A 23,982-nucleotide genomic window follows, 5' to 3' on the forward strand; every position below is an offset into this window, starting at 1 on the left:
ACCTTCCCTTGGTCGTATTCTCGCGGGGCAGAAATCTCAGAGACCAATTGGTACACTGATTTACCAACCCAAGATATTCCTGAACAACGTCTATTTGCGCCCCTACTGGCTGTGCTCAATGCAATGGTACTTATAAAATGTAGATTCCTCAAACACCCACAAACAGGGAAATCGATCCCAATCAAAGGTGTTATTACGTGTTCCACCAAGGCAGTTGTCCTTGTGGTAAAAATGATGTGGGTAAAACAAAGCGCGAATTAAAAGTACGTATCTCAGAGCATCGTAGCACCATTAGGTGTAAAAACGTTACTTACCCAGTTGCGGCCACCTTCTTGGAGGCAGGCCACTCGATTTCGTCTCTACGTTATATTGGCATCGAACATGTCACCCTCCCTAGGAGAGGGGGTGACCTTGATAATTTATTGTTAAAACGAGAGGCTGGATCTTTAACTTAAAGACCCTTGTTCCCGTCGGTCTCAACGTAGACCTGAAGCTATTCTTGTGATTGTGACTTTGCCATTGTTTGTAAGCTTGTGTCGTCTAAAAGGAATGTATATGATCGTATGCTATCCATTTGTTGTTTGTATGCCATTTTAATATTTGATAATTAACCAATGATATTATGCCACTCTTGGCCATGATTACAGACACCAGTGTCTTTTGACACTATATAAACGAGTCATCCCGCAGTGTTTGTGATTATACCCTGATGAAGACAGCTTGGCTGTCGAAACGTTGGTAATTACATTTTTGCATCCGAGCTCCTAGTGTGTGCGGTTCTCTTTTATGTTCAAGTTTACTTCTCTAGCCAGCACCTTGCCTAAATAGGTGTGCGTTTATTTTTCTTCTAGATCGTTTCTTATATTTACCAGTTTTAAAGGCCTCCAAGCTGTAATTATGTAATAGTCAATAAGAAATAAAGAATAGCAGTCTACTTTCACATAATTTGATTGGAATATCACTTTCAGGGCCCTCTGGTGAACGTTTCTCGATGTGGGGCTCATCTGGGCATTTCCCAAACATGCCGCTATGTGGAGACATAGCCCATAAAGACAAACAGTACATGGTCAAGACCTAGGCCCCTTTTCAGTGCTCGACTTTCGCCTACATAAAGAAAGTGGGTGCCCATTCAACGTAGCCTAGAATTACGTTTCTATTACTTCTAAACAAAATAACTTTGTTCTCATAGGCTTACAATGTCATTTTAACAGTCACTAAGGTTATATTTGGTGGTGATCTTTGCTAAATTATTTTGGATGTAGCATTTGTGAGCTAGAACTCTAACGCCCATTGACAGTCTGTAGCAAAACATTTTACTTGAAGTTGACGTGTTTAAGTATGCCGTTTATTTGCAATGACACGTATATTAAGCAAGACATTCATACAAGCCTTAATCCAATTGTACAACCCAAAGGTTGTGTAACATGTAACGTTAGTTGCATGCTTTTTTTTTGCCTCAGTTCTATGAGAACTCCGGCTTCTGCACCAAACTTGCAGTAGTCACCCTAGTGTCGCAATGTTTGCAAACACAGAAAGTGGTCTACAGGCATCTTATTTCCAACTTCTCTGATGGAACAGTATTGCTATTTTTTGGGGAATCCTGCAACACAGTCTCATCGATGCATGTGTAAGTGACAGGCAAGGTTATTGAATGATAAATTAATGATTCTAACACAATATATGCAATTCAGCATACCCTTCTATTCAAATCTATTTATAGTAGAGTGCATACATTTTCATGTGGCCTTTGTGGGAATCGAACCCACGACCCTGGTGTTGGTAGCACCACTTTCACAAATGAAATGAGTGAAACAAACCAACACAAAACAGTTGAGTACAATAGAAATACTTTTAATTTGATGTTTTATCACAGGCATCAACGTTAACAAGATTCTTTAAAAAAAAGCTGATTTAATTCTCTCTCAGTTCAGTTCATTTCTCTCGCTCACTCACACGCGCATCCCCATACACACCCAATGGACAAAGAAAACACTGACAGATTCTGCTGGATTAAAATCATCATCAACCCTAGTAGACATCCTACTCTCTTCTGCACACACATACGATAGTGCACGCACACGCTTCAACTGGGGTTTTCTTGATGTCTGGAGTCACTTCTACCTGGACAATGCGGAGATCCTGAGAAAGGGAGGTTTTATTGTGTGAAAATAGTGAACAGATAGGGTTACAAAGTAAATATCAGGTCGTCAAAGAAAGTGGTGTCCTAAATCCAATTCCTCCCATTCTACATTTTAGTCATTTAGGAGACGCTCTTATCCGCTAGGCTATCCCTCATTCTTCCTGAAGTGTGTGACAGAAATTCCACCTCCAACTGGGAGGCAAACTCACATCAATCAACACCTTAACACAGTATACTCAAAAAGCGTCAAGGCATTGTGCATGTGAACTTGTTTAAACCCCCCCCCCCCCATGCTTTCCAAAACATTGAATGGGGAGGGAGGAACAGCACACTTCAGGGATAATTGAAAGTGGGCAAAGGACACGTGAGACTGTACTCACTGTAACTTCTCCTGCAGCAGCTCCAGCCTCTGTCGGTCTACGTAGCGCGAGAAGAGAGAGAGCAGGTTGGGAGGGGTGAAGAGAGGAGGGGACAGGGACGAGGGGGGCACTTTGAGCAGCTCCCTGGTCACAGAGAACACCAACTCCGTCCTGTGAGAGAGATGGGAGGGAGGGAAACAAGCAAAAGGACACAGACAAGGTGGAGAGAGTTAGTACACTGCAACCACAATAAACAAACCTTAGTGTTTTGAACATTAAAAAAAATATATTATAGGTTTGTAGTTGCTGTGTGTATTTCCGAACCCTGTCGCTAGGTGGTGACATTGACCATGCATCGTTAGCTATTACCAGTACCTTATTTTTATGGAACAATTCTAGCTAATATTGCTAAATGTAAAATCTAACAACCATTTTAAATTTTGCCAATCAAAAAACACACACACAGGTTTATGAATTAGTAAAAGTAGGGCTGTGCTCACCATCGATTGTCATCCATGAGTTGACAGTTAAGGTCAGAGCTTTGCATTCGCTCTCCTTCACTCAGGATCAGGTAAAGCAGCGTCACACCAAACTGGGAGGATGGAGAGAGGAGAAAAGGAAAGAGAGATGGTAGAAAAGGAGAGATGGGGACAGAAAGTGAGTGCACTGACTTCATGCCATCATGGGCTTATTCATCATTGAACCTTAACCATCATCACTGCTAGACAGAGAAAGGTGCACTATTTTGCATCATTCTAACCGCAGGCAGATTGTATAGTGGGTCAGTGCAGGTACCTTATTTTGCAACACTTTGGACAGTTGACCCTCGCTGCCTTGCAGCTCCTGCAGCAAGTCTGTGAGGGCAGCGCTAGATAGGGAAGAGATCACCACAGCAACGGGCTCCACCAACCAGCACAGCGCCTGGGGGAGATGGGAGGTGCAATTATAGACCACTTATGAGCATTATATACATCTACGTAGGTGAGTCTGTCTCTGTGGGCTTGAGCATCTCATTGAGAACAATCATTTTTTTTGCAATAAAGATCCAACGCTAACCAACTGTGTGTGTGTGTGTATGTGTGCCTCCATCTATACCTGGTCCTGTTTGTCTTTCTTGGCCAGGGCGTGCAGGTTCCGGGCAATCCCCATGACAACGGTGGCAGCCTGCAGCGGAGGCAGGAATGGGATGAGCCTGGAGATGAGGCGCTTTCCCTTACGCACCGACATGATCAACAGACACTGCTCGTCACTCACTCTGCGGGATGGGGGGGGGGGGGCAGTTGGAGGAGAAGGAGAGTGAGTCTGTGGTGAATATTAATGATGGAGGAAGCATTAGCCTTTCGGGACAAAAAAGTTAACTGAAACTTAACAGTGAACATTAGTGACTGCAGGTTCGCTGATGGAGCGGTAGAGATGCAGGGTATGGGGGGGGGGTCATATTGTCATCCCCTCCTCTCCTCCGAATAATTCCAAATCGTTCCCTAGCCCCTTCGCCCTAGGCGATCGTGTACACTACCATTCAAAGGTTTGGGGTCATTTAGAAATGTCCTTGTTCTTGAAAAAGCTAAGCAAATTTTTTGTACGTTAATATAACATTAAGTTGATCGGAAATACAGTGTAGACATTGTTAATGTTGTAAATCACTATTGTAGCTGGAAATGGCTGATTTTGAATGGAATATCTACATAGGCGTACAGAGGCCCATTATCAGCAACCATCACTCCTGTGTTCCAATGGCATGCTGTGTTAGCTAATCCAAGTTTATCCTTTTAAAAGGCTAATTGATCATTAGAAAACCCTTTTGCAATTATGTTAGCTCAGCTGAAAACTGTTGTGCTGATTGAAGCAATAAAACTGGCCTTTAGACTAGTTGAGTATCTGAAGCATCAACAACTGCTCAAGCAGAAGAGGAGTTGATGCCTTCACACAGCACACGCGGGCTGTCCAGAGCAAAAAGAAGTGCTCGTCAATCCACTCGCTGTGCTTATTTATTTTAAGGGAAGTGAATTACAAAAGTAAACCTTCAATAGTGAACCTACTGCTGGCTGCTGATGATAGACTGCAAAAAGAAAGCTAAAAAAAAAAAACACCTAGCATTCGTTTTGACGAGCCTACTGGAGCCAGATAGACATTTATTTTCTGGAACGCATTAGTCTTAAAGGGGCAACGTCCTATTTTGAAATGCAAAACAATTACCTTCTCAAAATGACATATTTTAGAAACAAAATGATTGCAACTAATCCAATGTAATGACTTAAATGCCTAAATTATATGACACTGCTTTTTCACACCATTTATTTATTTATTTCATTTCACCAGGTAGGCAAGTTGAGAACAATTTATCATTTACAATTGCGACCTGGCCAAGATAAAGCAAAGCAGTTCGACACATACGACGACAGAGTTACACATGGAGTAAAACAAACATACAGTCAATAATACAGTATAAACAAGTCTATATACAATGTGAGCAAATGAGGTGAGAAGGGAGGTAAAGGCAAAAAAGGCCATGGTGGCAAAGTAAATACAATATAGCAAGTAATATAGCAAGTAAAACACTGGAATGGTAGTTTTGCAATGGAAGAATGTGCAAAATTATTAAAATAAAAATAATGGGGTGCAAAGGAGCTAAATAAATAAATAAAATACAGTTGGGAAAGAGGTAGTTGTTTGGGCTAAATTATAGGTGGGCTATGTACAGGTGCAGTAATCTGTGAGCTGCTCTGACAGTTGGTGCTTAAAGCTAGTGAGGGAGATAAGTGTTTCCAGTTTCAGAGATTTTTGTAGTTCGTTCCAAGTCATTGGCAGCAGAGAACTGGAAGGAGAGGCGGCCAAAGAAAGAATTGGTTTTGGGGGTGACTAGAGAGATATACCTGCTGGAGCGTGTGCTACAGGTGGGAGATGCTATGGTGACCAGCGAGCTGAGATAAGGGGGAACTTTACCTAGCAGGGTCTTGTAGATGACATGGAGCCAGTGGGTTTGGCGACGAGTATGAAGCGAGGGCCAGCCAACGAGAGCGTACAGGTCGCAATGGTGGGTAGTATATGGGGCTTTGGTGACAAAACGGATTGCACTGTGATGGACTGCATCCAATTTGTTGAGTAGGGTATTGGAGGCTATTTTGTAAATGACATCGCCAAAGTCGAGGATTGGTAGGATGGTCAGTTTTACAAGGGTATGTTTGGCAGCATGAGTGAAGGATGCTTTGTTGCGAAATAGGAAGCCAATTCTAGATTTAACTTTGGATTGGAGATGTTTGATATGGGTCTGGAAGGAGAGTTTACAGTCTAACCAGACACCTAAGTATTTGTAGTTGTCCACGTATTCTAAGTCAGAGCCGTCCAGAGTAGTGATGTTGGACAGGCGGGTAGGTGCAGGTAGCGATCGGTTGAAGAGCATGCATTTAGTTTGACTTGTATTTAAGAGCAATTGGAGGCCACGGAAGGAGAGTTGTATTGCATTGAAGCTTGCCTGGAGGGTTGTTAACCTCTTGCCTCTAGTTGGGACGCTTGCGTCCCAACTAGAGCTCTGGAAATGCAAATGTGCTACGCTAAATGCTAATAGTATTAGTTAAAACTCAAAAGTTAATTAAAATACACATGCAGGGTATCAAATTAAAGCTACACTCGTTGTGAATCCAGGCAACAAGTCAGATTTTTAAAATGCTTTTCGGCGACAGCATGAGAAGCTATTATCTGATAGCATGCACCAATACACTACAACAGAAAAGCACAGCAGGGGACGTAAACAAAATAATTAGCATTTCGGCGTTACACAAACCGCACAATAAAATAGAAAACAGTCATTACCTTTCACCATCTTCTTTGTTGGCACTCCTAGATGTCCCATAAACACTATTGGGTCTTTATTTCGATTAAATCGAGCCATATAAAGCCAAGATATCGTTATACGTAGACTGTGTGATAAACGAAAAAAACAGCGATTTCACAACGTAACGTCATTTTTTAAAATTCAAAAAGTAGACGATAAACTTTCACAAAACACTTCGAAATACGTTTGTAATGCTACTTTAGGTATTAGTAAACGTTAATAAACGATAAAAATCATCCGTAGGCGATGTAAATATCATTAGCTGTCGTCTTGGAAAAAATTTCAGGAGAGAGCTCTTCCGGAATGATCTGGGCGGAGACCGGAGGTAAGTCGTGCCCCTCTTTCGGTTCAACCAAGAATCAAAGAGGATTCAATTCACAAGACTCTAGACAACATGGGGATGCTGTGGGAGTTGAATGCTCGGTCTTATCTAATTCGGCTCACTGTTAACAATTGCTTGAAGTGGCGCAAGGATATTTATTTCCATTTTCTGTGATCAGGTTTTCCTGCGCTTTCCGATGTAACGCACGTTATGTAATAGCCACAGTCGTGATTTAACCAGTTTTAAAAACGTCCGAGGGTTTCCTATCCACACATTCTAACCATATGAACGTACTATATTCCTGGCATGAGTAGCAGGGCGCTGAAATGTTGCGCGATTTTTAACAAAATGTTCAAAAAAGTAGAGGGTAGGAGCAACAGGTTAACGCAGTGTCCAAATAAGGGCCGGAAGTATACAGAATGGTGTCGTCTGCGTAGAGGTGGATCAGAGACTCACCAGCAGCAAGAGCGACCTCATTGATGTATACAATATGTAGCCTATTACTAGCTATATAGAGAGAGAGAAAGCATGCCAACCTATAGGCCCTGCATGACCTTAATGCATTTTAACCACCCCAAGTCCAGGGCCAATAGATTTTTGGCCGACTGGCCAGAAGGGGCCAGTGACAAAAAAAAAAAGTTAACCTGTTGAGTGTAGGGGGCAGTATTTTGATGTTTGGATGAAAAACGTACCCAAATGAAACTGCCTATTTCTCAGGCCCAGTATCTAGAATATGCATATAATTGTCAGATTATGAAAGAAAACACTCTAAAGTTTCTAAAACTGTCAAAATATTGTCTGAGTATAACAGAACTGATATTGCAGGCGAAAACCTGAGGAAAATCCACCCGGAAGTACTGTTGTTTCTGAAAGCTCTCTGTTCCATTTAAAGGGATATCAACCAGATTCCTTTTCCTATGGCTTCCAGATGTTATGAACAGTCTTTAGACATAGTTTCAGGCTTTTGTTTTGAAAAATGAGTGAGAAAGATCACATCGCGTCATTGGATGGCTTGGGTGCCAGCAGCGTTTTACATGCGCAACAGCTTGGAGCAGACATTTTCTCTCTCTCTCCTATTGAAGAAGGTACAGTCCGGTTGAAATATTGTCAATTATATATTGTAAAAAGAACTTGAGGATTGATTATAAAAAACGTTTAAAACCTCTTAGGGAGGATGCAGAATGTAGTTCCAGTGCAGGAACATCAATCAGCGGAAATTTCAGAGCGCCACCTATAGTTTTCGATAAAACTCAAACTTTCATTAAAACACACATGCAAGGTACTGAATTAAAGCTACACTCGTTGTGAATCTAGCCAGTCAGATTTGTAAATTGCTTTTCGGCAAAAGCATGAGAAGCTATTATCTGATAGCATGCACCCCCCAAAATACCAGAACAACAGATTTTGCGGTAGCCGGCGCTAGACAAAACGCAGAAATAAAATATAAAACATTCATTACCTTTGACGAGCTTCTTTGTTGGCAATCCTATATGTCCCATAAACATCACAATTGGGTCTTTTTCCCGATTAAATCCGTCATTGTATACCCAAATTGTCATTTTCTGAAGGACGGTCTGATCTAGGAAAAATCCCCTTTACAAGACGCAACGTCACTTTTTAAAATGACAAAAGTTGCCTATAAACTTTTACAAATCACTTCAAACTACTTTTCTAAACCAACTTTAGGTATTAATAAACGTTAATAATCTATCAAATTGATCACGGGGCGATCTCTATTCGATAGCAGCAAGTCTTGAAATCATCATCCATGTTTTCACTTTCACAACATCCTGTGGTGCCCCCAAAGAAAGGAAGTGCCTATACGTCATCTAACCAAGGATAAAGCAGACATGAAATGCCAGTACTGGCGACATCGTGTGGAAGCTGTAGGCGTTGACAGGGGAACCTAATTTATTTCCTGTCGCCTTAGACAATACATTGACTGGCGGATGAATATTTTTTTTGTGTTTTTGGTGAACAATTTCCCGAGGGATTTTTACTCCTAAACACGTTCTGTTATAGCCACAGACACGATTTAACCAGTTTTAGAGACTTCAGAGTGTTTTCTATACACACATACTATATTCCTGGCATGAGTAGCAGGACTTTGAAATGTTGCGCGATTTTTAACAAAAAGCTGCGAAAATTCGTATCATCCCTAACAGGTTTTAACATGTTTCTACGAACTTTACGGATATTTGGAATTTTCGTCTGCGTTGTCGTGACTGCTCGAGCCTGTGGATTTCCGAACATAACGCGCCAACCAAATGGAGGTATTTTGAATATAAAAATAATATTTATGGAACAAAAGGAACATTTGTGTAACGGGGAGTCTCGTGAGTGCAAACATCCGAAGATCATCAAAGGTAAGCGATTTAATTTATTGATTTTCTGACTTTCGTGACCAATCTACTTGGCTGCTAGCGGTTTGTAATGTTTTGTCTGCTGAGAGTGATGTCCTTACATAAACGCTTGGTATGCTTTCGCCTAAAAGCTTTTTTGAAATCTGACACGCCAGGTGGATTAACAACAAGCTACGCTGTGTTTTGCTATATTGCACTTGTGATTTCATGAAAATTAAATATTTTTAGTAATTTAATTTGAATTTGGCGCTCTGCAATTCAGAGGATGTTGACGAAAATGATCCCGCTAATGGGATGGGTGCATCAAGAAGTTAATGTTGGACCTTGCTCACCTCGTCTTCCCACTCCTTCCCCTTGAGGGAGCTGTAGAGTGTGGGTCTTGTCCCCCCCCCACCCACATACCCCATCCCTCAGTCTCACCTGTCGTCCCACTCCTTCTCCTTGAGGGAGGCGTAGAGCTGCAGCGTGTGGGTTTTGTGCTGCTCCAGCAGGGTCTCTCTCTGCTCCTCTGGCGTCTGCATGAAGCGCTTCTCAAAGTCCTGCACCTCCAGCAGCAGACTGTACATCTGATGGAGGAATAGAGAGAGGGGGAGGGAGATCGCGTTAGGGTCCCCAGAGTGCGAATCTCGAGTGTTTTAGGGGGATACGTGGTAACATAATATATATATATATATATAATATATATTTGCACACTATAAACGCTCTCAATCATTTTACAGGCATCACCAACGTTTAGGCACATAGTACCTTCTTGTGTTAGTAACTGCTAGCTAGCTACACAAGATGGTTACAAAGAAATAATGGAGTGTCTACAGATATAACACATGTTAAGAGTGAGAGCACTGCAGATGGTTCAAAACAGGCAGAGGAAGTTCAAACCAAGGTAACATATCATTAATACAACCACAGAGCTGTAGAGACAAGTCATTCTCCCCTTCCTTGTCTTTACCTTCTCCACAGTGTAGAGGATCTGCCGCCTCTTATTCCACACCTGTTTCTCTCTCTTCTCCTGTGTGGGACAGAGGGAGCAGTTAGAGGTGAAGAATAATGTACTTCTGCAGTGTTTCCCATTGATTGGAGATGTATTGTATTGGGAGTATGTGTATAAAAGGTGATCTTTGTTTTTGTATAATTTCTCTGGAAAAAAATGTAAGAATACATTAGTATTATAGTAATACTTAATTCGCAGTTAAAATGACAGACTAATATTTATATTCAACATAATTTAGTCCATTTTACACCTAATTTTGGAATCACGGCAGTCGCACGAGCATGAGGCGGTACTTCAGGCAAGTTTATTTAGAGGTACAGTACCCAAAAGTGCTTGGGAACCACTCTACTACAGTATCCAAAATAACTAAATGTTGTCCTGACTCCATATCAATGTAGGAACAACTGACAGTATCATCTGGAGTAGCGAGAGAACAACGATATAATAAGAACAAAGCGTGATAAGGGAACAGGGAACATACGTCAGAGACAAAAACAGCAGGAGATAGAATGGCAGAACTCATGAGACACAGGAGTTTGGAGAGATTGTGGTGTGTGTAGTAAGTACCTCGTCATCAGTGCGACTGGTCACCACTGTGTCGATCATCTTCCTGGGGTTGTTGACGCTGGACACAGTCAGCTTACCCAGTGAGCCTGCAAACTGCACTGTGGGGGGGGGGGGGGGGGGTTGACGAACGATACACACGTATGTTACAGATGCATCCTCAAAACACACAAAGGTGATGTGATGAGTATTCATTTAAAATCAGACCTTGGTTAAAATAGTACTGGTTTTCTTTCTAATACTAGATTGAGCTTGCCTGGTGCAAAGGAACCAATGCAATAGTCCCGAAAGTGCTAACCCTGCCCATTTGGTACACCAGGTAGTGTGCCAAACGCTATTTAACTGAAACAAATATATACTATTTGATCCAGGTCATTGATCATGTATCCTCAGAGTTTTATAATAATGATTAATGAATTACCTGGTCTGTAGGTGTGTTCCAGCTTGGCCACCTGGGGGGTGATGAGTTTGGTGGTGTGCTCCTTCCTCACGCCGTCTCGGTCTCTCTCCTGCCTCTTCTCCATCTTCTCAAAGTAATTCTGCCGGCCAACACAAAATTGGCATCCATTTATTTATACATTTCTGCATTTAATCCGCCGTGGACAGGGACAACTAGTGAAAAAAAGTTTCCTTATCATAGAAATCCAATAAAAAAATGTATTAGGATAATCCTATCATAACTATTTATTAACACTCAATTAAAAAGGTGGAACTCTGACAACAAAGGCCAGCAAGACCTATTGGTCTCCAGAAGCAGGTGAACAGGGATTGGGGTAGACAGCCAAGTGGAACTAATAAAGGATCTGAATGACAGGATTGGAACAGTGGTTTCCCTGGCATACATCCTGATCTCGTTTATGACATGCTCCCTCCTTATCGGTCCACCTAGGCTGGTAGCGATCAGATAGAAATACAATGTGTAGAACCAACATGCTTTTCTGTCCATGTAAGGACGGGTGTCAGCTACATAAATGATATGTTTATTTAATCCCATTCTAGGTTGGTCAGTAGGACAGAAGGTGACGGAACAATCTGATAGAAACAGATTGTGTAGAGCCGACATGCATCTCTGCAAGAGGTTGTGTCTGGTTTATAACTAACATTTCTATCTGTCTTGTTCAGAACCTCATGCCCCTACACTGACCTGGGTCGGGTTCATTAGGGAACACCGTAGAAAAACGGCTTGCAACAAAATGACAATGAGCGTTAATTGGACCAAGTCTAGGTAGTCCCAGTTTCCACCCATTTTCTTCCATTGGTGCCTAGTGAATAAAACACTCGCTCATGTTCTTTAGGGCACACAGAATAAAAAATGTAAAAAAGTTAAAAGATTTTGCACCAGAAAACAAAAACAGGCGTTTCATATGGGACCAATTACTCAATCCCAGTTTCAGTCCATTTTGTTCTGTTTGGTGCCTAATTAACAGGACCTTGACTTTTTCCCATTGACTTGGCTGTACTGACCTGGTAGTAGTAGTCATCCAGGTAGGGATCAGTGCTCTGCAGCTGCATCATCTGGATCTTGGCCACCCACTCCTTCTCCCTCTGGGTCATCAAGTTACTGTAGGGGTCTCTGCTCCGCCAGTCCCCCACACGCCCGCCACGCTCACTGGGGAAAGAGATGATAGAGGAGGCAAAGTGAGAAAGAGGCTCCACAGCTGCAGGTTAGTTGAACATAATGCATTAGCAATTCAAGGAAATTTGTGAGGCAATTTATGGCAACAGCACTGTGGATGGATATGGAGGAGATGCGGATGCTGGGACAACTCAAATTATTCACACACACACACACTTCAGTCTACATACCCTCCTCTACTCTGCATCCTCTGGGTGAGCATGCGGCGGTGCTGGGGGTGCAGGTGCGTGGTGTTGTGCCGGATGATGGGACAGGGTACGTGGTTGTGGTGGGGACCCATCCTGTGGGGAGGGGGCTGGCCGAAGAAGGGCCTGAAGCCTCCGCCGCCAGGCAGCAACGGGGGACCCTGACAGCCCCTGGGGAAGCCAGCAACCTAAGAGGGGGAGAAAGAGAGAGAAGGAATTTTTTAAAAATAGAGGAAAGGGAGGCTGGCATTGAATGCGTGTTGTGGAAATTCACCACTATGGATTCAAACTCAACGTAAATGAATCAATCTTTATTAACACGTCCGGAGAAGTTCACAAACTCAATCCAAGCTTGATGAAAACTCTGAAAAGGGCGTTCCATTTCAGTCCTTATATACAAACAAGTTATATAAGCATGATTTACATGATTCATTATTAACGTTGGTTCCTGCATGTGACTGACAAGGCTTCTTCTCTTAACAGGGACTATGAAACTGAGATACTCCTTTTGGTTCCCAGAGCAATGTTCTGGGCGTACTGCCAATTGGTCTGAGGTGGTCACAGTCACCTGCACCAACCAAGATGGAGTGAGAGGAGATTTCAATTCAAGGCTCTCTCTTCAGACAAAATGTTCCCTCACACGTGTTTATCCAAACACCCATTTTACATAACAGTATGTATATAAGTTCATAGATATGTTGTACATGTGAATCATTTTTGCTCATAGGGAGTGTGAATGGGGTGTATTCCCTACGTACGAAACAGAAGCAAAAGGTCTGAAATAGGAAGGGACCAAATTACCGTTGCAACCATTTTTGCTACGGTATGCACTTATGAATGAATACACCCTGGGTGGCCTAAATTTTGAGTGAGACGGCTCAAGGGGAGTGCATTCAGGTGTACAGATGAGAACACAGGTGAGTGTTTAGTCCACTGGGGAGTTTAAATCAAATCATCTCATAGCATGTATATCTTGGTGGGGCAAATTCCCCAAACATTTTTTTTAGATGCATACCAGCAAAGCCACAACACAATACATTCATTGGACTATAACAGTGACAAACAGTACCCATAAATTGTTAGGGCCTAAATAAAGCTGTCCCAACACCTTACCACTGTTACACCTGGCTATCAGCAGAGCCATGTCTGGCAGCGAAACTGTTCCTTCAGCCTCATTAGCTGATTTGGTTGACTTCCTTAAACAAATGTGGTTTCTACTGACAATTGAGATGTCCAAAAAATGGCATAAAGGGGCGACGAGCGAATAAGAGGAAATCCGTCATTTCGATTAAAAAAATTAATGAGCGAGCGAAGACGGACGTAGTCAATATAACTATTTGTTCTGCACTTTTGAAATGTACTGCGACAGAATTCAGAACATGGGCCGTTCTTACAGTGTTCTCCCTGTACACCAAGTCAGAACCGTACGAGAAATAAAGGGGGCATATAAGCTGACAATGAAAGCTCTTACAATATTCGACGATGACATTTCTCAAAAACAGGCTATAGGCTACATGTGCACCACCAAGTCAGAACAGTAGGCTAAATTATGAGGGGAAAATGGACCAAATAATTAGGGTGAGGCACATGGGCTACTAACAGCTTACTACATAACATACACTTAGTATTAGTTTCTTAGCTACGGCAGGCATGCATATCTTCCTGGCATATTACATCATTTATGCAGCAACATACAATACATTTGACTCACGACATTTTCACTTGAAAAGGAAGGTGGCACGGTGGTCCTTGGTGGGCAAATTTTGTCATCAAAGTCTGGCATTCTCTGGATTCATGGTGCTTTCAAGACAACTGGGAACTCGGGAAAAAAAACAGGTTCAATCATGACGTTAGTGATCTTCAGGCCGAGCTCTAGAAAGAGGCGCGAGATCCCGACTTGGAATTGCGAGTTGGATGACCGCTCAAAATGTAGTTGCCCAGTGGGAACTCGTTTTTTCCCCGAGCTCCCAGTTGTCTTGAACTCACTGAAGCCTGAGATTTCCAGTTCCGAGTTGTTTTGAAAGCAGCAGAAGTCATGTTGAATTGACAGCATGGCCAATGTTGAATGTTTTCCTTTGAAGCTTGGAAAAACAGACCCTCAAATCCAGACTTGGACCACACATCCACTCCACTGAATAGCAGGCTAGTGGTTGAATAGCAGGCTTGTTTGGTAATCTTTATGTCCAGTGGCCAATGAGCATCGATACATTTTATCTATATTTACTCTTCATATGACAAGGATTGAAAAGGATGCCAGTAGGTTGTCGACTTCATTCATGATGATAGCTGATATTTTGAAAGTATGATGTTGACATGATCAGTCCAATCAAAAGGTAAGGTAGATATAAAGTGATTTGATGTCATTTTATCTGTGGTCAATGACCTTGAGCCTTCTTGGATGGGCACTTCTAATGTACCTATGGCAGCACCCAAGGGGATTGAATTTACAAGTTCTCCCCATAGAGTTTGCAGTGACATAGTGTCCCCATGAGTGACAGAACACTGAGCCAATCACGGTGCAACGAGAGAACATTACCAACCCCATATTTTCCGCTGGCTGCCCCACCACAACAGAAAGCACCAAGTTAGGCAGAAACACCTGTATTTTGGAGTTACCTTACTCAAGAAAGGAAAAAATAGAATGTTTGTATTTATTAACTTAATTAATGTGTTTATTAACTCAATGATATATATATATATATTTTTTTTTACATTGTTTGCAAACTGATATGTGACACATTAATGCCAAAAGAACACGCTAAACCCCACCTGACCTGAATGACGGGTCACCACTGGTTGAGTCTCACCTGAGAGTTGAGCATCTGGGCACGTTGGATCTGGGACAGAACGGGACCCACGCCGGCCGGGAATGGAGGACGACAAAGAGGAGAGTTCTAACACAGACAGAGAGAGAATCCAACTCAGAACCAACACTGACCTGGAACCTGCACCTGCAGTGAGCTAGAGAGTCCATCCATGAGCCAAGCTATTGAGCCAAAACCAAGGTAGCTGCTATGGAATAATTAATATTTTGTATTTATTTATATATCCACCCTCACGGAAGTACCTGACCATGAAAAGTCAACCCTCATTCAACAATTGGTCAAAAACAGTTCAAACAACCAAAATAAAACTTTACACTCCTCAATGTCACATGCCCCACCTAATAAAGCAAGGGAGGGCCAGAGAGCTAGTCAAAGGAGAGAGGGAGGTAGGGGGACTCACAGCCATGTTTAAGAGGGTATTGGGGGAGATGCGCTCAGGGAAGGAAGGGGGGTAGCGGTGTTGGTGGTGGATCGGGGCTCGCACATGAACGGTGGTGGGGTGGTGGATCTGCAACACACACAGGAGAGAGATTCAATACAACTAATTAGCCTATAACTGTACACAGAGAGAGGGTTATCTCTGGCTTTGCAACAGATAGGATGAGAGTAGAGGCAGAAACAGGATGATAACAGCAAGCACTAATAGTATAATAGTGGTCTCAAACTTCATGCCCGTGGGCCTCCATAGTGTGACTCGGGGCCAGATGTGGCCCGTGAACTGGAAGTTTGAGACCACTGGTCTAATAATTATGAAAGGGAAAGGGGGATACCTAGTCAGTTGTACAACTGAATACATACAACTGAAATATGTCTTGTGCATTTAACCCAACCCCTCAATCAGAGAGGTGCGGGGGGCTGCCATAATTGACATCCACGTCTTCGGTGCACGGGAAACAATGGGTTAACTGCCTTGCTCAGGGGCAGAATGACATTTTTACCTTGTCAACTCAGGGATTCGATCCAGCAACAGTAGTTACTTCTGCAGAATAATGCCATATTATACAAAACTACATTGAGAAGGGCAAATAACTATTTTAAATATAAGTGGAAGTATTCTGCATACAGAGAGATGAGATAACAGTCCAGAATGATTACTAAAAAGAGGGAGAAAGGGCAAAATTCTCTCACTGACCTGCTGCTGATGATTCATAGCATGACTCATCGGCTGCTTGGGCGGAGTCCCGATAGGCACAGCCCTCACTGGTGGGCTTCCAATCACGGGAGAGGACGAGCGAGGCGGGGGGGCCCTTTCCGAAAAGTCCCGACCATCCTCGCTCATAACTGGCGGAGGCCGATTGGGCAGCCCCACCTCTTTGATAATGGACATAAGTGGACTGTCCTGGAAAGAAGAGAATTCAACAATCAATAAAATTGCTTTAAACTAGACCTGTTAATTAAGTCATTCAGAGTGCAAATGTGCCAGTTATATTGTTTTTCATGAACAGTACAGGGCCACATTCAGCAAGGCACAACGTAGCTAAACCGTTTGCAACCGAAAAGCAGTGTTCTTATTTGACAAATTCAGGAAGTACATCCCTGTTACAAAAACAGGTAGGTGTCTTACCTCCATTTGAGTGATTAGTCCAGGGGTGACGCTAACAGGCCCAAATCCCATGTTGTTCTCCCAGATATTGTGTGAGTTCATCTAAAAGAGAGAGGCAGAGGAAGAGAAAGTGTCAGAAGGCGCCAATCCACTGGCGATGCATAATATTCGTCCCTCATTGAACCAGCTGATCGTTCCTTCTCCAAACCCTATAACGTAGTTCTGCAGCATATAGAGCTACAGAATACTAGATCAGTGGTTCTCAAACCTCTCCTTGGGACCCCCAGACATTTCAAAATGATGTGGTAAGCAGTTCACCTTATTCACCTAGTCAAGACCTTGATATTCACCTGTTGCATGGGGGCACCCCCTCGGCGTAGGAGGTGCTGATGCTGCTGGTAGCTCAGCAGGGAAGGATGCAGTGGGCCCGGGGGCAGCCCCAACGGGGTCAGCTGGTGGTGGGAAGGGAGCTGGGAGGGGTGGTGGTGCTGCTGGGGCATGGAAGGGGAAGGAGGGAGACCAGTGGACCTGTCACCAGGCCCGGCTGGACCACCCACGCTGGCGATGGCCGGGTCCGCCCCGAGAATCAACATGGCTAGGGACTCGGCTAGGTCGCCCCCCCCCCTCTCCTCCAGGCCCGGAGGGGGCATCGAAGAGAGGGAGTGATGTGGTGGGGGGAGGGATGACGGGTGGGGGACGCGACTGGCAGGAGGAGGGAGTTGAACGGTGGAGTCTCCACCTCCCATTCCCCCCATCCCTAGTCCCCCTAGACCTAAACCTCCGAGTCCGTCGTTCTTTCGTTCTTCGAGCTCTGCGAGCCGCTTGTGCTCCTCCTGCCAGTCATCATCTGTAGGAGGTAATAAGTCATTCCATTATTACAGGTGTCATCCAGGTAATAAAGACTGACTGACAGGAGGAGACACACATTGGTTCTAACAACAATAAATCTAGGACAAAAACTTTGTCTTGACATTTCATAACCAGATCATTTTGTTCATAAGTCCACGGAACAACTTATTCGTTGTCATTCTAAATGTCCCGAATAATGGAAAGGAAAATACCGTTGGGTGTGGCGCAATAGCCTACACGATTGCACACAGTGGACTAGGCGACGCACAGAAACATATGAAAACAGCCAGCAACCGTTAAGCACACCGTCAGAACGTTGTCCCGCTGATGGCACCTCAAGGTTTCCATGGGCTTCTTATCAGCCAATTGATAAGCCTTTCCATATTGGTTCCGATCACCAGTAGCCCAATAATACTCCTCCAATCTATAGAGGGATATTCAGTACGTTGCTGACAAACAGCATGTTCAAGGCCCTCGAGCGATTTGGCCTGAGTAAGCCGCTGTCCAGAAAATCTAATATAGTCAAAACAGAAAATGAATCAATCTGCACAGCGCCTTACTATTCAACGTATAGACTTACGCGGTTAGAGTCTACGTTTCAAGGAAATAATATTGTAGTTTTATTATATTGATAATTTGATTCTAGAGCAAATTGAAATAAAACGGTATTTAAAAGGTTTGAGTAGTTTTTTTGTTATTGAAATGCGTTTGTCATGTAGCCTAGGTTTATTTGTTATTAGTATGTTTACAGATTAGATTGTTCAAGTAAACTGTCCAACCCAGTAGGATTTCTTCTGTCAACACCGTAGAAACTAGATAGAAGCCTAGCTATAGTAGGCCCATAGTCAGGTTTAAACCAGTTCCCCAACCAGCTGTTCTACACACACTAAATCACAACCTTTCTATTTCTATAGGCTAGCTAGTTATGTTACAAAGAGTTTCTATAAAAAAAAAAATTTTAAATGTTTTTTAAAAAGTTGGCCTTTAACCATCCAAACATTTTACACGATATTCTGTCCATATAAACACGTTTATTTTAGGGCATAAGTGAACCAATTTCGGTAGGCTATATACACTGCTCAAGAAAATAAAGGGAACACTTAAACAACACAATGTAACACCAAGTCAATCACACTTCTGTGAAATCAAACTGTCCACTTAAGAAGCAACACTGATTGACAATACATTTCACATGCTGTTGTGCAAATGGAATAGACAACAGGTGGAAATTATAGGCAATTAGCAAGACACCCCCAATAAAGGAGTGGTTCTGCAGGTGATAACCACAGACCACTTCTCAGTTCCTATGCTTCCTGGCTGATGTTTTGGTCACTTTTGAATGCTGGCGGTGCTTTCACTAGTGGTAGCATGAGACGGAGTCTACAACCCACACAAGTGGCTCAGGTAGTGCAGCTCATCCAGGATGGAACATCAATGCGAGCTGTGGCAAGAAGGTTTGCTGTGTCTGTCAGCGTAGTGTCCAGAGCATGGAGGCGCTACAAGGAGACAGGCCAGTACATCAGGAGACGTGGAGGAGGCCGTAGGAGGGTAACAACCCAGCAGCAGGACCGCTACCTCCACCTTTGTGCAAGGAGGAGCAGGAGGAGCACTGCCAAAATGACCTCCAGCAGGCCACAAATGTGCATGTGTCTGCTCAAACGGTCAGAAACAGACTCCATGAGGGTGGTATGAGGGCCCGACATCCACAGGTGGAGGTTGTGCTTACAGCCCAACACCGTGCAGGACGTTTGCCATATGCCAGAGAACACCTAGATTGGCAAATTCGCCACTGGCGAACTGTGCTCTTCACAGATTAAAGCAGGTTCACACTGAGCACGTGACAGATGTGACATTCTGGAGACGCCATGGAGAACATTCTGCTGCCTGCGACATCCCACAGCATGACCGGTTTGGCGGTGGGCATTTCTTTGGGGGGGCCGCACAGCCCCCCATGTGCTCGCCAGAGGTAGCCTGACTGCCATTAGGTACCGAGATGAGATCCTCAGACCCCTTGTGAGACCATATGTTGGTGCGGTTGGCCCTGGGTTCCTCCTAATACAAGACAATGCTAAACCTCATGTGGCTGGAGTGTCAGCAGTTCCTGACAGAGGAAGGCATTGATGCTATCGACTGGCCCGCCCGTTCCCCAGACCTGAATCCAATTGATCACATCTGGGACATCATGTCTCACTCCATCCACCAACACCACGTTGCACCACAGACTGTCCAGGAGTTGGCGGATGCTTTAGTCCAAGTCTGGGAGGAGATCCCTCAGGAGACCACCCGCCACCTCACCAGGAGCATGCCCAGGTGTTGTAGGGAGGTCATACAGGCACGTGGAGGCCACACACACACACTACTGAGCCTCATTTTGACTTGTTTTAAGGACATTACATCAAAGTTGGATCAGCCTGTAGTGTGGTTTTCCACTTTAATTTTGAGTGTGACTCCAAATCCAGACCTCCATGGGTTGATAAATTTGATTTCCATTGCTAATTTGTGTGAGTTTGTTGTCAGCACATTCAACTATGTAAAGAAAAAAGGGTGTTATTTTAGTGTTCCCTTTATTTTTTTGAGCAGTGTATATACACACACCACACACTCCACGCAATATTCTGACTTGATCAATCGCTTGCAGCTCAGATTCTTTTATTTATAGACAATGAAGAGATATCAATGTGCGAAATAATATTCTTATGGCCTACTTCCCCAGCCAATCACACACACGCGGGCGAAAGAGTCGAAGACAAAGGAGTTTGCTTCTGCTGCAGAATAGAACACGTTGCGGCGGAGCTTCAGTAAATGATAACGTCTTCTGTGCCTTTGTCATTCAGAACGAGAAGAGTTTGTGGTTGGCCCAGTCTTTCATGCCACCAACCGACCGACATACATAGCTAAGCTAACCATATGCCTTGCATTCTGACAGTCTCAAAACAGTAGGGCTCACGCCATTTACTCAACTAATCGATTGTTTGGTCAATAGGCTGTTGGTCGACCAAGATGTTTTTGGTTGAGCAGTCTCAAATCTCAACAAAAAATGTATGGCATGAGACACCCGTCGGATTCACGCCTGTCTCAGTGGACTAATTCATTGCGGAGGTCGCGGAGATGGCACACCAGTAGTACATTTACCGTTAATAACCATCATTCTAAACTACAATGTTTATGTTTGGTTATAGTAATTTCTGTTAATGCATTCAATATATTATTATTACAGTCTTTTACCGTTCTCACTGTTGGAGCGGTCACGTTGTTTGCGGACCGCACAACCTAGGCAACACTTGTGAGGAACAAGTTGTTCTATTGATTGGTGGTTTGTTTGTAGCGCTCCTGTCAATGTTGAGTAAGGACACGTACCTAGGCTACCTGGTCTGTGCCTAAATGTAGGCCTATAAAATGTGCCCATTTGGGGATCCGATAGCATTCCCGAATGTCTTAACTCACCACCACTGTGGAACCTCAAACAGCAAGTAAACAAAGTCTGTTTTTACATCCATTGAGAATGACAATAGTTCTCCAACGTAGCCCATTTGAAAAATCTTGCCAGCTCTCTCTCCCTTTCGATAACCACAACACGAAAGGGGGAAAGCAATTGACTGCTCTGATCTGGTGGAAACGTCATAAAATAAGCCTACCCGATTACTTCTGTGTATGTTCAGAGCAGGAAACTCTTGAGGGTCCAGAATAATTTATTCAATGTTGCAAGTTTGCTAGTGCCAGCTTCAGGTCAATCCAAGTTAATACATTGTTTCAAGTTTGTTGGAGACAGGCATTGTGTAACCAATGTGATTTATAGGAGATTTACTTTTGATCAGGATATTTTCTACCTGCTAGCTGCAATGATTTTATTTGTTGGATTCATCTAGGCGATTTTTTTTTACATAGTTAGCAATGGAAGTTACTTTTAGAATCTTGATTAACCACATGATAATGACTGCGATATGAAGACTATTATAAATTAAATATTATACAAATCATAACTGGCACTCGGATCGGTAGAAATGGTAAGATAAATTGAAATCCCAAATGGAAGCTTGCCGACCCCTGGTGTAGCCTATTAGCAGAGGAACAGCAGAATCTGCTTAGGCTAGCCGCAGCTGGAGGAAGAGGGTCAGGAACTGCCCCCCCCCCCCACAGTGTGCTCAAAGCATTAGACAAACTCAGTAGCCTACATATAGTTGAAATTATTGATTGGTCGAAGGAACAGACGACTAGGTCGACCAAGATTTTTTGGGTTTGTCGGCGACAGTCCTACAAAAACATACAACTTTACAATGCGTGAACTTCCTATTCTTTATGGGCTCGTTTCTCAAACATAGCTTTAGCCTAGGAGAAACATAGCTTTCGAGAACTCATGGGGTCTTACAGCCGTTCCCCCCTTTGGGTTCTTAGATGCTCCACGTGAACTAAAACCCTGACGCTCTGTTTTAACGTCATCGTTGCTTGCGGTTTTGGAAACGGTTGGAACTTAACTTTTGTACCAGCGAGAAATAATCTTTCAAATACAAAAGCTACACTTACTCTACGCTGTTTTGCAAAGTTGCACCCGGCAGTAAAACAGCCTCTCGCTGAGCTACCACACATCCTCTCACCTAGCGCTTGCATTTCCATTAGACCATTCCATATTTCTGGTCAGAACCAGGTGTTATTCAAAACACAGCTGGGGTGCAACTTTGCTAAACTTTTGTATTAGAAAATGTTTCCAAAACTCTATCGTGTGCTAGGTGTATTTGCGATTAGACAGAGAGCATTTCCCTCACAAGGCTAAAGGAGTCATCCAACGGCCCAAGGTTATTATAGTCTTAGGTGTTTTAGTCGGTTGACGGGCAATTGTGACTCACCGATGGCTCCATCTCCGAAGGTGTCGTCGTTAAACTGGTCAATCTCATCTTCTTCTTCTACCAGCCCCTCCTCCTTCTCCAGGGTACAATCTTCATCAAGGGACTGGAGGGAGAGAGAGATGAAAGGAAGCAAGGAGTTAGGAATGAGAGAGATATGGACAGATGAGAGAATCTGAGAAGCAACAAGAGATGTAGATAAATGGGATATTGACTGTTGCTGAAGGGTGAGGTCGTCAAGAAATGGAAAGATTTAAGAATCAAGTCTAGAATATTGTTTTTCGTCAAGAAAAATATTTTCTTTACACAAAATGTCAGAAATAAGATTCCAGATAGTAATATTCTGGTCAGATTTTCAGATTTCTTAGCAAGCTCCTCAAGCAGAGACTGACCTTATCCGCAGATATGGCTCTTGAGCACAATATTACAGATGACCCTCAATTTGACAGCGAATTATTAGAACCCCGTAGAAATACTATTGTGACTATTTCGAGAACCCACGTGGATGGGAGGTAAATTTTGCCAGCTAACGTTAGTTAGATCCACAACAAGATTGATTGGTGCCACTAGTTTAGAAGGTGGTAGCCCAAGATGTAACGTTACTGTTAAAAAGATAGACGCTAAAGCTAAGAAAATGCTAGTTTAGAAGATGTGGAAAAGAACAGTTCAGCATTTCACAGGCAGAGTGATATATGTGCCCTTTCCCAATCGACTTACTTGTCAACTATTACTTGGTATTTCCATTACAAAGAAGTGGCCGCACAGTCGAACATGAGCCATCTATCTAGCCATCTCATCCCCTATCAAGACAATGTTTCCCAGCCAAGATAGCGATCCAGAAAAGCTAGCTAGCTAACGTTAGCAGGAAAGGCTGCGCAAACTAGCTAACGTTAGCTTGTTACATCACACGGTATCCAAGTCGACAGTATCAAACTTGGCACATTTCCTAAAAACATAAATGCACCATTCTTTAGTGTTTGACTTTTACGTTAGAAAAAAAGAATCAAAGCCACATAGTGTTGAGCCCGAGAGCCATGACCATACTCAGTTCACTGGACACACAGCAGGCCCGTGATGGGCGGGGGACAATATGCCAGGGAAAGCCTGGTGCTTGGTAGGCCGCACGGAGGAATGTTATCAACGGAGTCGATAAACAAAACCCCAAATCCCCCAGAAAATTGATATATTGGCCACATTTCAACTCGTCTTGAGGGAACGCTAGCTAAAATGTCTACAGAAATTGCCAGACGTAATATAAACACTGCTCACCTGAAAACGGAACATGTATCTTTAGTCCGTGAAAGGTACAATTCTCCCAAGTGTCTCTTGAGGAAGGCTGCGCGCAAATTACGCAAGTCCGCGTGAGAGCGGCAAGGTCTATGTGCACGAGTACGTACGCAGGGAGCGGCTGCGCCGCACGGCTTTTGCAATTACTTTTTTAGTGCATGCATTTTATTATTATTTATGACTAGATTCAAGGTGCATTGACATACATTTATCATTGCCTTCAAATTCATGCTGGGTTAAAAGTTACA

At 43.3% G+C, this 23,982-nt stretch overlaps 1 protein-coding gene across 2 annotated transcripts; it reads right to left on the bottom strand.

Moving 5' to 3' along the window:
- Positions 1 to 1,835: 1,835 nt before the first annotated feature.
- Positions 1,836 to 23,825, bottom strand: LOC115137271 (protein PAT1 homolog 1-like). Of its 2 annotated transcripts, XM_029673482.2 has the most exons (19): positions 23,717 to 23,825; positions 22,451 to 22,553; positions 17,111 to 17,607; positions 16,782 to 16,862; positions 16,350 to 16,556; positions 15,618 to 15,725; positions 15,200 to 15,286; positions 12,378 to 12,580; positions 12,036 to 12,180; positions 10,993 to 11,110; positions 10,575 to 10,672; positions 9,966 to 10,025; positions 9,437 to 9,582; positions 8,113 to 8,139; positions 3,595 to 3,754; positions 3,295 to 3,420; positions 3,000 to 3,091; positions 2,521 to 2,670; positions 1,836 to 2,139 (listed from the first exon to the last, which is right to left on the bottom strand). In XM_029673482.2, the coding sequence occupies exons 1-19, from the start codon at positions 23,729 to 23,731 to the stop codon at positions 2,118 to 2,120; spliced, it is 2,445 nt and encodes an 814-aa protein (XP_029529342.1). In that variant the 5' UTR covers positions 23,732 to 23,825; the 3' UTR covers positions 1,836 to 2,117. The 2 variants fall into 2 exon arrangements, with proteins under 2 accessions (XP_029529342.1, XP_029529343.1); XM_029673483.2 differs by lacking the exon at positions 8,113 to 8,139.
- Positions 23,826 to 23,982: the final 157 nt, after the last annotated feature.

This window comes from Oncorhynchus nerka, linkage group LG11, assembly GCF_034236695.1.
Source record: "Oncorhynchus nerka isolate Pitt River linkage group LG11, Oner_Uvic_2.0, whole genome shotgun sequence".
In the NCBI taxonomy this organism is placed as follows: Eukaryota; Metazoa; Chordata; class Actinopteri; order Salmoniformes; family Salmonidae; genus Oncorhynchus; species Oncorhynchus nerka.

Bases quoted from the DNA above. Each gene is read 5' to 3' on its own strand.
- LOC115137271 (XM_029673482.2), bottom strand. The intron at 10,026-10,574 runs GTACTTACTACA...TGTCCCACACAG, and splicing joins CCAGTCGCACTGATGACGAG to GAGAAGAGAGAGAAACAGGT. The intron at 2,140-2,520 runs GTGAGTACAGTC...TCCCTTTCTCAG, and splicing joins CTGCTGCAGGAGAAGTTACA to GATCTCCGCATTGTCCAGGT.